Genomic DNA, 13,973 nt, shown 5'->3' on the forward strand with positions numbered 1-13,973 from the left:
TGTAGTACTGCTATACCTATAGTATACATCTGGAGAGCAAGTTTGTGATGTCCCTCTTGGATGTGTTAGAGCAGTGCAGTTGTGTGCTGTCTGTAGCTGCAGCTTGATGCCACACTGCTGTTCCTACAGATAAATCATGCTCTGTAGTATAATATACCTGTAGTATACCTCTGGAGAGCAAGTCTGTGATGTCCCTCTTGGATGTGTTACGGCAGTGCAGTCGTGTGCTGTCTGTAACTGCAGCTTGATGCCACACTGCTGTTCCTACAGATAAATCATGCTCTGTAGAGTAGTATACCTATAGTATACCTCTGGAGAGCAAGTCTGTGATGTCCCTCTTGGATGTGTTAGAGCAGTGCAGTTGTGTGCTGTCTGTAATTGCAGCTTGATGCCACACTGCTGTTCCTACGGAGAACTCCTACTCTGCAGTACAGCACACATCTTATGTTGGGAGAAATTTGTATTCACATCCATGAACCAAAAGCCTCTTCTAGAGGTGTAGCATCACTTGGGGTGGATCTGTTCAAAGCATTACTGATATTAGTGATCTTGCCTTCTTGTCACTTACTTTTAAAGGTGTTTTTAAGATCCCAGTTGCATGTTGGAACACAAACCCTGTGAGGAGAGGCTGAGGGACTTGGAGTAGTTTAGCCTGGAGAAGAGGAGGCTCAGGGCAGACCTCATTGCTGTCTACAACTCCCTGAAGGGAGGCTGTAGCCAGGTGGGGTTGGGCTCTTCTGCCAGGCAAGCAGCAACAGAACAAGGGGACACAGTCTCAAGCTGTGCCAGGGGAGGTCTAGGCTGGATGTTAGGAGGAAGTTGTTGTCAGAGAGAGTGATTGGCATTGGAATGGGCTGCCCAGGGAGGTGGTGGAGTCACCATTCCTGGAGATGTTGAAGCCAAGCCTGGCTGGGGCACTTAGTGCTGTGGTCTGGTTGACTGGCTAGGACTGGGTACTAGGTTGGACTGGATGAGCTTGGAGGTCTTTTCCAACTTGTTTCCCGTTTGATTCTACGATTCCTAATGAAAAGTTATGCTCTAGCTCATTTCATGGGGAAAAGGAGTTTCAGTTTACATTAATATGCTGTAATCTACATTAATGTGCTGTAATTACCATTAACACATTATGATGAGCTATGCAATTAGCTTTGCTACAGTTTGAGGTGTGTCAGAGCTCAGATATAATCATAGAATCAAGCAGGTTGGAAGAGACCTCCAAGCTCAGCCAGTCCAACCTAGCACCCAGCCCTGTCCAATCAACCAGACCATGGCACTAAGTGCCTCATCCAGGCTTTGCTTCAACACCTCCAGGGATGGCAACTCCACCACCTCCCTGGGCAGCCCATTCCAATGCCAGTCACTCTCTCTGCCAACAACTTCCTCCTAACATCCAGCCTATACTTCCCCCAGCACAACTTGAGATTGTGTCCCCTTCTTCTGTTGCTGGTTGCCTGGCAGAAGAGCCCAACCCCACCTGGCTACAGCCTCCCTGCAGGTAGCTGCAGACAACAATGTGCTCTGCCCTGAGCCTCCTCTTCTGCAGACTGCACACCCCCAGCTCCCTCAGCCTCTCCTCACAGGGCTGTGCTCCAGGCCCCTCCCCAGCCTTGCTGCCCTTCTCTGGACACCTTCCAGCACCTCAACATAGACACCAAAGTTGATTGCAGCCTCTCATCAGTTAGAAGCAGCCAAGGAGGCGTTGCCACACATCTACAAATTGTGCTCAGTGTTCAGCTGTCTGTAGCATTGGTGTAACATTACTAGAAATGTGCAGAGATATTTCTACTTTGATTCAGTAAGACACAGAGAGCCACACAGCACCACTGCTCAAGTCCCAACTGATTTTTTTTGTGGTTCTGTGCTTCTCAAAAATGTGCTTGTAGATGTCTCTGATAAGCACTTGAAGGAACATCGTTGTGCAGTGATGAATGCGAACTGGAAGTACAGCTGGCAGAGCTATTGGTGTGACTCTGGATTGCCTTTTGTATGCAAAAAGCACTTAAATCAGACAGAGCATGAAACACTAGGTGAGTCTGGCAGTGTTGGCTGTGCTCTGTTTGGGGGGTGGAATGAGAACAAGGCAAAACCTCACGAGCATCAAGTCAGCAGAACAGAGTCTTAGCTGGGCTAAATACATGAGTTTACTCGTTTAAGTTGGACACAGTTTAACTCAAGTAATAACACTTCTGCTTCAATGCAGTCATGGTAAATGTGTTGGGAGTCTTAATATAAACATATTTTTTATGTACTTTATATTTGATTTGTTTGTGCACATGAGGCTTTCCCTTGTTCTCTGATCATTGAAGGAAGTCAGCAGAACAGAGTCTTAGCTGGACTAAATGCATGAGTTTGCTCCTTTAAGTTGGACAGGGTTTAACTCAAGTAGCAACACTTCCTCCTGCTTCAATGCAGTCATAGTAAATGTGTTGGGAGTCTTAATATGAACATAATTTTGATGTATATGGTATTTAATTGGTTCTTTACGTGATCAGAGAACAAGGAAAAGGCTCATGAGCATGAAGTCAGCAGAACAGAGTCTTAGCCGGACTAAATGCATGAGTTTGCTCGGTTAAGTCGGACAGGGTTTAACTCAAGTAGCAACACTTCCTCCTGCTTCAGTGCAGTCATGGGAAATGTGTTGGGAGTCTTAATATGAACATGATTTTGATGTACATGATATTTAAGTGGTTCCTTATGTGGGCAGAGAGCAAGGGAAAGGCTCATGAGCATGAAGTCAGCAGAACAGTCTTAGCTGGACTAAATACCTGAGTTTGCTCGTTTAAGTTGGACAGAGTTTAACTCAAGTAGCAACACTTCCTCCTGCTTCAGTACAGTCATGGGAAATGTGTTGGGATCTTAAAGTGAACAGAAGTTTTATGTACATGATATTTAATTGGCTCATGCACGTGAGGCGTTCCCTGATCGTGTAAGGAAGTCAGCAGAACAGATCTTAGCTGGACTAAATACGTGGGTTTGCTTACGTTGGACAGGGTTTAACTCAAGCAGTAACACTTCCTCCTGCTTAAATGCAGCACCTCCAAATCCCTCCTGTCCCAGGGGCTCCAGAACTGGATGCAGTACTCCAGGTGGGGTCTCAGCAGAGGGGGAGAATCACCTCCCTTGCCCTGCTGGCCACACTGCTCCTGATGCAGCCCAGACTCTGCTTGGCTTTCTGGGCTGCAAGTGCACACTGCTGGCTCCTGTTGAGCTTCTCCTCCAGCAGCACCCCCAAGTCCCTCTCCTCAGGGCTGCTTTCCAACTCAGCCAAGTATTTTGTAGGTAGTGCATCTGAAGAAGCTTTAGCTGGCTTTGGATCTGTTTCAGAGGTAACAATGGAGACATGTTTTAAGCTAAATAGGAGATTCTTTAGTGTATTTGCACTAGTCCAGAGCCCAAATGTTGACTCATTAATGAAAGTCAGTTTGCTTGGTAGGAGGTGTTGCATAGAGCATGAGTTTTGGCCTCCTCAGTTCTTCTTGGATGAACTGTTTCTAACATTTGAAGACTGAACAAAAAACAGCTCTGGATGTGTCATGAGCATGGGCTAACCTTGGCAATTCTATGTTTTATACACCAACTTGGTTAATTGAAAGATACATGGAAGTATTATGCCACCCACTGTGATGCTGGCTGGTACCCACACAATCGCTACTGCTACAGACTACATCGAGAGGAGAAGAACTGGAACGATGCTTTCATCTCCTGCCAGAGTGATGGTAGTGGACTCATTACTGTATCCTCCATGGCAGATGCAGAACTGCTCCTCAACCTGCTTGAAAGTGGTGAGTTTTGGGACTTAGTTTCACGTGTGTAATGTTTATTGAAGAGTTTTGTGATGCTCTTTTCATAGAACCATAAAATCAGTGGAAGGGACCACAAGGATCAGCCAGTTCCAAGCCCCCTGCCATGGGCAGGAACACCCTACCCTAGAGCAGGCTGCACACAGCCTCATCCTTAAAGACTGAATGAGGCACTTGGTGCCATGATCTAGTTGACTGGATGGGGCTGGGTGATAGGTTGGAGTGGATGATCTTGGAGGTCTCTTCCAACCTGGTTGATTCTATCCAGCCTGACATTAAACACCTCCAGCCATGAGGCCTCAACCACCTCCCTGGGCAACCCATTCCAGCCTCTCAGCACTCTCATGCTCAGCAACTTCCTCCTCGCCTCCACTCTGACTCTCCTCACCTCCAGCTTTGCTCCGTTCCCCCCACTCCTGTCACTCCCTGACAGCCTCAAAAATCCCTCCCCAGTTTTTTTGTATCCCCTTTTAGATCCTGGAAGGCCACCAGAAGGTCACCTGGGAGCCTCCTCTTCTCCAGACTGCACAGCCCCAACTCTTTCAGTCTGTGCTCACAGCAGAGCTGCTGCAGCCTCTGAGCATCCTCCTGGCCCTTCTCTGGGCTCCCTCCAGCATCTCCACATCCCTCTTGTAATGGGGGCTCCAGAGCTGGATGCAGTACTCCAGATGGGGTCTCAGCAGAGCACAGCAGAGGGGGAGAATCCCCTCCCTGGCCCTGCTGGCCACACTCCTCCTGCTGCAGCCCAGGCTCTGGTTGTGCACTCCTTTAACATCCTTGTCCCCTAAAGCATGTGGCTCACCCAAATGAAGCTTACAGAAATAGAAAGCATTCTGGGTGTTCCCTCTAGGGCTCTTCAGAAGGTACAGCATCACCTTCTTCAGTAAGCATACTTAAAATAAAGAAAGGGGTCAACAAAATCAACACAGTGAGGCCAGGTTAAACACACTAGGCTTTGTCCTTTGCTTTCCTGTTCTTGTCTGCTGGCTTGCAGAGCATGCAGTGATCACACTTATGCAAGAGTTGGACTGAGGAGCAACAACAGTTCAGCATGTCTTTTGTTCTCAGTCTGACCTTGTCCACATGGCCAAGTTGCTGCTGCTAGTTTGTTTGTAGAGTTGCTAGTCCACATTGTGCTAAGAGGTAGCACAGTTACACAAGGAGCTTCATGAACAAAGGCTCTGGTGCAGCACTGCCAAGACTTTTGTTGTCATAACATAGGCACAGCTTTTAGGAGGAAAAAAAGGAGGCTCAGGGGAGCCCTTATTGTTCTCTACAAGTACCTAAAACAAGGTTGTAGTGAGGTGGATGTTGGTCTCTTCTCCCAGGTAACAAGTGATGGGACGAGGGGAAGTGGTCTCAAGTTGTGCTAGGGGAAGATTTGGATGTTAGGACACATTTTTTCACCAAGAGGGTTGTTAAGCATTGGAACAGGCTGCCCAAAACAGTGGAGTCACCATTCCTGGAGGTATTTAAAACACATATAGATGTAGCACTTAAGGACACGATTTGGTGGTGGACTTAGCAGTGCTGGGTTAATGCTTGGACTCAATGGTCTTAAAGGTCTTTTCCAACCTAAATGATTCTATGGTTTTATAATAGTAGCAAAGTGACTGATTTGTGCACCCAGCTGACATCAGTGTGGTGGCAGAGCTGCACAGTTTGGCCATGAATTTAATCCTCCCAGAGCTGAGGCACAGTAATGTTTTTTTATCAACTTTGTCTCAGCAGGGATGGAGAGTTACTCTGGATTTACAGGACATCATCTCCCATTATCCTCTCTCCTGCCATCCATCCTCTTTGCTGCTGCCCTCTCTGTCTTTTTCTCAGGAGATAATGTAGTGGTTAATCTTCCTTAGCTCTTACCACCTTCCATAGACATTACTTCCTCAGATGCTCTAATGGATAGATTTAGTTGTTCTCTGCATTCAGCTTCAAAGTTGTCCACTTCTCTTTCAAACCTGCTTCAGGGTTCTCTTCAGAGGGGTTTCCATGCCCAGCAGCCTGTATACTTCTGGTTGTAATAACTGATCAAACCACAAGTCTTAACTTTCCTGTTTGGCAGCTCTTGTGGCTACAACTGTGTTATTGCTGGGACTTGAAAACATGACTCTGACAAAATGCAAAGCCCTGTGCCATGGAAGACTGTAAGAGGAAATCTTTCCCTTCCATGGCAGTTTCTGCCCTCTGCTCTTCAAAAAAGTGCATGTACTTTTGATTTGTATTTTCAGGATTTCAGAGCAGGTATCATCTATAGAGCCATAGAATCAGCCAGGTTGGAAGAGACCTCCAAGCCCATCCAGCCCAACCTAGCACCCAGCCCTGCCCAATCAACCAGACCATGGCACTAAGTGCCCCAGCCAGCCTTGGCTTCAACACCCCCAGGCACAGCGACTCCACCACCTCCCTGGGCAGCCCATTCCAATGCCAATCACTCTCTCTGCCAACAACTTCCTCCTAACATCCAGCCTAGACCTCCCCTGGCACAGCTTCAGACTGTGTCCCCTTCTTCTGTTGCTGGCTGCCTGGCAGCAGAGCCCAACCCCACCTGGCTACAGCCTCCCTTCAGGCAGCTGTAGACAGCAATGAGCTCTGCCCTGAGCCTCCTCTTCTGCAGGCTGCACACCCCCAGCTCCCTCAGCCTCTCCTCACAGGGCTGTGCTCCAGGCCCCTCCCCAGCCTTGCTGCCCTTCTCTGGACACCTTCCAGCACCTCAACATCTCTCTTGAATTCAGGAGCCCAGAACTGGGCACAGCACTCAAGAGGTGGCCTGAGCAGAGGGGCAGAAGAACCTCCCTTGTCCTGCTGGCCACACTGCTCCTGATGCAGCCCAGGATGCCATTGGCTCTGCTGCCCACCTGGGCACTGCTGCCTCCTCTTCAGCTCCTCTCTCCCAGCACCCCCAGCTCCCTCTCTGCCTGGCTGCTCTCAGCCCCTATGTCCCCATCCTGTAGTGCTGCTTGGGGTTGCTGTGGCCAAAGTGTATGTTCATCTCTTTTGGAAATAATGTGTTCTTCAGGGGCAGTAGAACATTATCTCATCCCTAAGGTTTCCTGAAGGTCACTCCTTTTTTTTTCTAACTTATTGTTTGTTTGTTTAAAATCTAATCCTTCCCAAAATCCCTTCATGTTCCGGGAACAACAGACAGAATTTCTTCACCATGCAAATCTGAAACTCTCTCACTCTTTTACAGAAAATGTCACTGAAACATGGATTGGGTTGCACAGTAATAACACCCCCATGGTTTTTGAGTGGTCAGATGGCACCTCAGTGAAGTTCTCTAACTGGCACAGCCAGGAGCCTAACACCTTGCAAAGAACAGGACAGCTCTGTGTTTCGGCTCAAGGATCTGTAAGTTTCCTTTCCTTCTGGAAGAATAATTGGACACTTCTACCTCATAGTTTTTCTCACTGTGGGTGTGTTTTAAAGCCATAACCTGTAGCATGACTTTGGTTTTGACTTGGAGTATATTCATGTTGTGGTAAATGCAATGTAGCCATCAGAAACCCATCAGTTTTGTAGTGCTGAAAGGGAAATGTGTTAGTCTGAGATGGTATTTTTCCCAAGGTGAATATCACAGTATCACAGTATCATCAGGGTTGGAAGAGACCTCACAGAGCATCAAGTCCAACCCTTTACCACAGAGCTCAAGGCCAGACCATGGCACCAAGTGCCACGTCCAATCTTGCCTTGAACAGCTCCAGGGACGGCGACTCCACCACCTCCCCGGGCAGCCCATTCCAGTGTCCAGTGACTCTCTCAGTGAAGAACTTTCTCCTCACCTCCAGCCTAAATTTCCCCTGGTGCAGCCTGAGGCTGTGTCCTCTTGTTCTGGTGCTGGCCACCTGAGAGAAGAGAGCAACCTCCTCCTGGCCACAACCACCCCTCAGGTAGTTGCAGACAGCAATAAGGTCACCCCTGAGCCTCCTCTTCTCCAGGCTAACCAATCCCAGCTCCCTCAGCCTCTCCTCGTAGGGCTGTACTCAAGGCCTCTCCCCAGCCTCGTTGCCCTTCTCTGGACACACTCAAGCATCTCAATGTCCCTCCTAAACTGGGGGGCCCAGAACTGAACACAGTACTCAAGGTGTGGTCTAACCAGTGCAGAGTACAGGGGCAGAATGACCTCCCTGCTCCTGCTGACCACACCATTCCTGATGCAGGCCAGGATGCCACTGGCTCTCTTGGCCACCTGGGCACACTGCTGGCTCATGTTCAGGCAGGTATCAATCAGCACCCCCAGATCCCTCTCTGTCTGGCTGCTCTCCAACCACTCCAACCCCAGCCTGTATCTCTGCATGGGGGTGTTGTGGCCAAAGTGCAGCACCCTGCACTTGGAGCTGTTGTTTATTCATTTTGAAATTCAGAACTTTTACCACCCCTGACCACTTGTTTTAATAATCTTGAGGTTCTTACATGGTCATGGAACTATTCTATAGGTAATATCTAGATCTAGTAACAACCAGCAAAATACAGAGTCATTACTTGAACTGGAAGAGAAGATTCCCATGGTCAAATGCTGCTTGTGGTCAGTGTACCTCTTGCTCACTAAATGGACTCAAGGAGCTCTTTCACAGCATTACAGTATCATCAGGGTTGGAAGAGACCTCACACATCATCAAGTCCAACCCTTTACCACAGAGCTCAAGGCCAGACCATGGCACCAAGTGCCACGTCCAATCCTGCCTTGAACAGCTCCAGGGACGGTGACTCCACCACCTCCCCGGGCAGCCCATTCCAGTGTCCAATGACTCTCTCAGTGAAGAACTTTCTCCTCACCTCCAGCCTAAATTTCCCCTGGTGCAGCCTGAGGCTGTGTCCTCTTGTTCTGGTGCTGGCCACCTGAGAGAAGAGAGCAACCTCCTCCTGGCCACAACCAACCCTCAGGTAGTTGTAGACAGCAATAAGGTCACCCCTGAGCCTCCTCTTCTCCAGGCTAACCAATCCCAGCTCCCTCAGCCTCTCCTCTGCTTGTGGTAGAAGGCAATGGAGAACTACAAAGAGGCTTTTAAGCTTTTACTCACAGAATTATTATTACTTGACTCACAGGAGCTAGCCACAGTCCAGACAGTGCCCAAACACTTTCAGCCAGCTCTGTTTGTTGGCTATTGAGACTTGATTCTTCCCAGGCTTCTGGGAAAAGGAGGCAGGCAGTCTCTGACCTTATCTCCTGGCTCCTCTGGGTGATCTATCTGTGTATCTCCAGGACTTCTAGTCTTAGCAGGAGACTTTCAGGTGCAGGCAGGATGTCTGCCATGTGCAGGCTGAGCACGATGTCACGCTGGCTGTGCAGTCTGATCGCGTGCAGGCATTTAGAGCCTGCTCCTGGTAAACCCATGGCAGCAGAGTTTCCTGCCAAACAATAAAGACACAGTCACAGGCAATTCTGTACATTCCCTATGGCCTATGAGCCTGCCAGGACAGCCTAGGAGCAAACAAATGAAAAGGAGGTTCAAGATAAAATTGTTCAAGAGTTATTTTTGATGCAGGTCCAATACGTTTAGTTGGCTGAAAATTTCATCATACAAAGTAACATCTTAAGTAAGGACAGTTGAAATCTGAACATTAACCTCACAAAGTGTTGGAGTGAGTAGGAAGAGAGTTCCTGTCTGTCCTGAAAAGTACCTGCTCTGACATGGCCACAGTGTTGGTGAATTAAGATGCATTGTTACATCCCAAGGAGTCCATCAAAGAGGCAAATTCTTTTGTGTCATTGATTCAAACCCACTTCTGCTTACAGTGCTGGTAGAAATAAATGCTCCATCTAAGGATGTGTAAATGGAAGGAGGAAAAATGGCTTATTTCTACTGAGAAGTCAAAGCAGGAGGGGGGACTGTGCATAGATAGGCATGAGAATGAGTGCTCACAGAACATACTGCTTTTTATCCTTCAGGAGGGACGCTGGAAGGTGAGAAAGTGTGAAGACAGATCTTTCTACATCTGCAAAAAAGCAGGGGAGTTTAGTAATGCCTCTGCTGAGCTGCAGTCTAACTGTCCAGAGGTAAGCAGCTTTGTGGTTTGGTTTCCTTTTGTGTTCTGTTTGGGATCCTTACTGACAGAAGTATATAAGAAACCTCTAAATGTAGCTATGGGACATGTGGATGTGAATAGATACTTAATTTTAGGGTTTCATGTTAAAGACCTACATATTTTGCTGGGGAAAAAAAATCTCCTTGCCCTAAAAAGCAGAACTGCACACAGTATAGCACCCTTGGAGCCATGTCCTCCTTGTGTTGGGGGCTCCAGAACTGCACACAGCCTGGCTCAGGAGCAGTGTGGTCAGGGAGGTTCTTCTTGCCCTGTACTCAACACTGCTTCAGGCCACACCTTGAATACTGTGTCCAGTTCTGGGCTCCTCAATTCAAGAGAGATGTTGAGGTGCTGGAAGGTGTCCAGAGAAGGGCAGCAAGGCTGGGGAGGGGCCTGGAGCAGAGCCCTGTGAGGAGAGGCTGAGGGAGCTGGGGGTGTGCAGCCTGCAGAAGAGGAGGCTCAGGGCAGAGCTCATTGCTGTCTGCAGCTGCCTGCAGGAAGGCTGTAGCCAGATGGGGTTGGGCTCTGCTGCCAGGCAAGCAGCAACAGAAGAAGGGGACACAGCCTGAAGTTGGCCAGGGCAGGTCTATGCTGGATGTTAGGAGGAAGTTGTTGTCAGAGAGAGTGATTGGCATTGGAATGGGCTGCCCAGGGAGGTGGTGGAGTTGCCGTGGCTGGAGGTGTTGAAGCCAAGCCTGGCTGAGGCACTTAGTGCCATGGTCTGGTTGATTGGGCAGGGCTGGGTGCTAGGTTGGACTGGATGAGCTTGGAGGTCTCTTCCAACCTGCTTGATTCTATGAGTGTATGTCAGTGGTGAGTGGACAGGAAGCACAGAAGGGGATCAGGTTTAAAACAACCATGTAATGGTTCCTAATCTATCAAATCATGTTTGTTTCTTTCAAGGGCTGGACAAGACATGGTGGATATTGTTACACCATTGACAGCACCCCTCGAAGTTTTGCCCATGCTGCCAGTGGTTATTTCTGCCCATCTGCACTTGTGTCAGTAACAAACAGGTAGTCCATCCTACTAGACATCACAAGGATGCCTCTAACAAGAGCTTCTAACTTTGCAAAGTGTTGCATGGCAAAAGATACTACCACTATGAAATAATATCTGCCTGAGGTGAGCACAGTTACTAACACTGGCTAAAATCAAAGGTGTGCTTTGCTTTATTTGATTTAACTGAAAGTAAATCTAGTTTAAAAAAGCCATTTTTTAGTCTCCTAAACATTCTAATCATAGAACCAAGCAGGTTGGAAGAGACCTCCAGGATCATCCAGTCCAACCTAGCACCCATCCCTGTCCAGTCAGCCAGACCATGGCACTAAGTTTCATAGCAATGTGCACATCTGAGCATGCAGCAAGCTAAAGAAAATCCTTTCTGCAGGATTGTGTCACATCTTGAAGGAACTTTAATAGTGGAAGAGCTGGAAACTGAGGAAAACAAAAAGGTGTTTAAGTTTCACAGCAGAAATGCATCCAATTCTAATCCAAATCAATTCATACTTTAGAAAGATTTCTACTTCTTCTCTACATTTGATGTGAGTGCTCGGCAAGCAGGAGGAGAGAATGAGTGTTTGAAAGCATTTGAGGTCTGTTGTCCCTTGCTTTGTTCCTGTTTGCCAGCTTCAGCAGAGGCTTCCTCTCCAGATGTCGGGTTTTCTCTGCTGTCTCTGTGGTTGACACTATGTGTTGGGTTCCCACTAAAGGTTAGGACATGCTGATAGATGCAGTACAGATATGCTTTAACTTTCACAAACAAAAAGAACATATGGAGGAACAGGAGCCAGCAGTGTGCCCAGGTGGGCAGCAGAGCCAATGGCAGGCTGGGCTGGCTCAGGAGCAGTGTGGGCAGCAGGACAAGGGAGGTTCTTCTGCCCCTGTACTCAGCACTGCTCAGGCCACCCCTTGAGTGCTGTGTCCAGTTCTGGGCTCCTCAATTCAAGAGAAATGTTGAGGTGCTGGAATGTGTCCATAGAAGGGCAGCAACGCTGGGGAGGGGCCTGGAGCAGAGCCCTGTGAGGAGAGGCTGAGGGAGCTGGAGGTGTGCAGCCTGCAGCAGAGGAGGCTCAAGGCAGAGCTCATTGCTGTCTACAACTCCCTGCAGGGAGGCTGTAGCCAGGTGGGGTTGGGCTGTTCTGCCAGGCAAGCAGCAACAGAAGAAGGGGACACAGTCTGAAGTTGTGCCAGGGGAGGTCTAGGCTGGATGTTAGGAGGAAGTTGTTGTCAGAGAGAGTGATTGGCATTGGAATGGGCTGCCCAGGGAGGTGGTGGAGTCACTGTCCCTGGAGGTGTTGAAGCCAAGGCTGGATGGGGCACTTAGTGCCATGGTCTGGTAGACTGGCCAGGGCTGGGTGCTAGGTTGGGCTGGCTGAGCTTGGAGGTCTCTTCCAACCTGGCTGATTCTATGCAATCTGCCCACCCTGAGAGATGAGGAGGAGAGAGGTACTGTAGTCAGCAGCCTTCAGACGAATGAGAGCTCGAAATGCAGGGAACACACAGACTGCCTCACGTGCAAGATCTGCACCAAGTGGAGTGTTGCCTGCCAGGTGGCTTCAGGATTGTGCCCAATGCATACAGTGCTGCTCTGCTGTGTGGCAGCAATCCTTACAGGGAGGATAGAGGACAAATTCTTGCAGCTCAAACAGAGGGAGCTGAGGGCGTGCTGCACATCACTGGAATCATGTCTGCTGGCTTCTTTGCTTGTTTGTTTCTGTTTGATGTTTGCTGGGTGTAGCCATCACTGTTTATTATGACAGTTCCTAGCTCCAGTGCTGGAGTGGCTGAGGAAGCCAATTGTTGGTTTAGCTTTGAGTTTGCCTTTTTTTTTCTTGACTGCTCTTGAGATTTGTTGTTCTGATGTGGAAAAAATCAAACAGGTTTCTAGTGTGGTGATCCTTAAATATTTGTTCCAAAGTAGGCTGAGGAGGAAGAGGAGGTGATTTTTGAAAAGAAAGACAACATGCAGAGGGAATGAAAGTTGAGAGTGACTGAAAGCTGTGATTTAGTGTTACCAATACATCTAGGGGTGTGCAGCCTGCAGAAGAGGAGGCTCAGGGGTGACCTCATTGCTGTCTGCAACTACCTGAAGGGAAGCTGTAGCCAGGTGGGGCAGGTTTTACATTGATGTCATCCTGGTGGTGTTCTTGTCACTTGTGTGTGAAACCAAGAAGTTCTCTGAGACCTTATCAAACTGGGAATTTCATAGCATCATAGAATCAGTCAGGGGTGGAAGGGAGCACAAGAAGCAGCCAGTTCCAACCCCCTGCCATGCCCAGGGACACCCTACCCTAGAGCAGGCTGCACACAGCCTCAGCCAGCCTGGCCTCAAACACCTCCAGCCATGGGGCCTCCACCACCTCCCTGGGCAACCCATTCCAGCCTCTCACCACTCTCCTGCTCAACAACTTCCTCCTCACCTTCACTCTGACTCTCTCCACCTCCAGCTTTGCTCCATTCCCTCCAGTCCTGTCACTCCCTGATGTCCTGGAAAGTCCCTCCCCAGCTTTTTTGTAGCCCCCTTTCAGATCCTGGAAGGCCACCAGAAGGTCACCTGGGAGCCTCCTCTTCTCCAGCCTGCACAGCCCCAACTCTTTCAGTCTGTGCTCACAGCAGAGCTGCTGCAGCCCTCTCAGCATCCTCCTGGCCCTGCTCTGGACACTCTCCAGCATCTCCACATTCCTCTTGTCCCAGGGGCTGCAGAACTGGATGCAGTTTGCTGTGTTCTCACAGGAACCCAATTAAATGTCCTCAGAAGCTGAATCTCTTTTTTTTGCATAATCCTATCCCAATTATATCTGAATGAATTACATTCAAGTGAGAAATCACTTACTATGTGCAACATTTATTACTTGCAAAAAGGTGTAAATCTCTCACAGAACTTTAAGGAACAAATTAAGGAAAGGAAAAGTGATTCCTTCTGCAGTTAGATCAGCTGCTGCTTTGAGACCTGCTTTCTTAGTGCTTTGTGTGTTCTGTTCCAGCACAATGCTTTTTTCTTTCCCCCCCTCCTTTCCTCTATAGCTTTTTCAGACCTCACTTTTTTTCTCTCATTTGTACAAGGGGATTCTTATTTTTATTTGAGCATCATTCCTACATGATCATAGTATCAACCACATTGGAAGCAACCTCCAAGGTCATAGA

General features: G+C 48.5%; 1 protein-coding gene across 1 annotated transcript in view; it reads left to right on the plus strand.

Moving 5' to 3' along the window:
• Nucleotides 1-13,973, plus strand: part of PLA2R1 (phospholipase A2 receptor 1) — a 58,801-nt gene that overhangs the window by 12,679 nt on the left and 32,149 nt on the right. The window contains exons 6-10 of the mRNA XM_064164318.1: nucleotides 1,884-2,027; nucleotides 3,594-3,782; nucleotides 6,994-7,151; nucleotides 9,691-9,798; nucleotides 10,731-10,843. Coding sequence (XP_064020388.1) covers nucleotides 1,884-2,027; nucleotides 3,594-3,782; nucleotides 6,994-7,151; nucleotides 9,691-9,798; nucleotides 10,731-10,843 — 712 coding nt within the window. The remainder of the gene's footprint in view (nucleotides 1-1,883; nucleotides 2,028-3,593; nucleotides 3,783-6,993; nucleotides 7,152-9,690; nucleotides 9,799-10,730; nucleotides 10,844-13,973) is intronic.

Source organism: Pogoniulus pusillus, chromosome 2, assembly GCF_015220805.1.
Source record: "Pogoniulus pusillus isolate bPogPus1 chromosome 2, bPogPus1.pri, whole genome shotgun sequence".
Lineage (NCBI taxonomy): Eukaryota > Metazoa > Chordata > Aves > Piciformes > Lybiidae > Pogoniulus > Pogoniulus pusillus.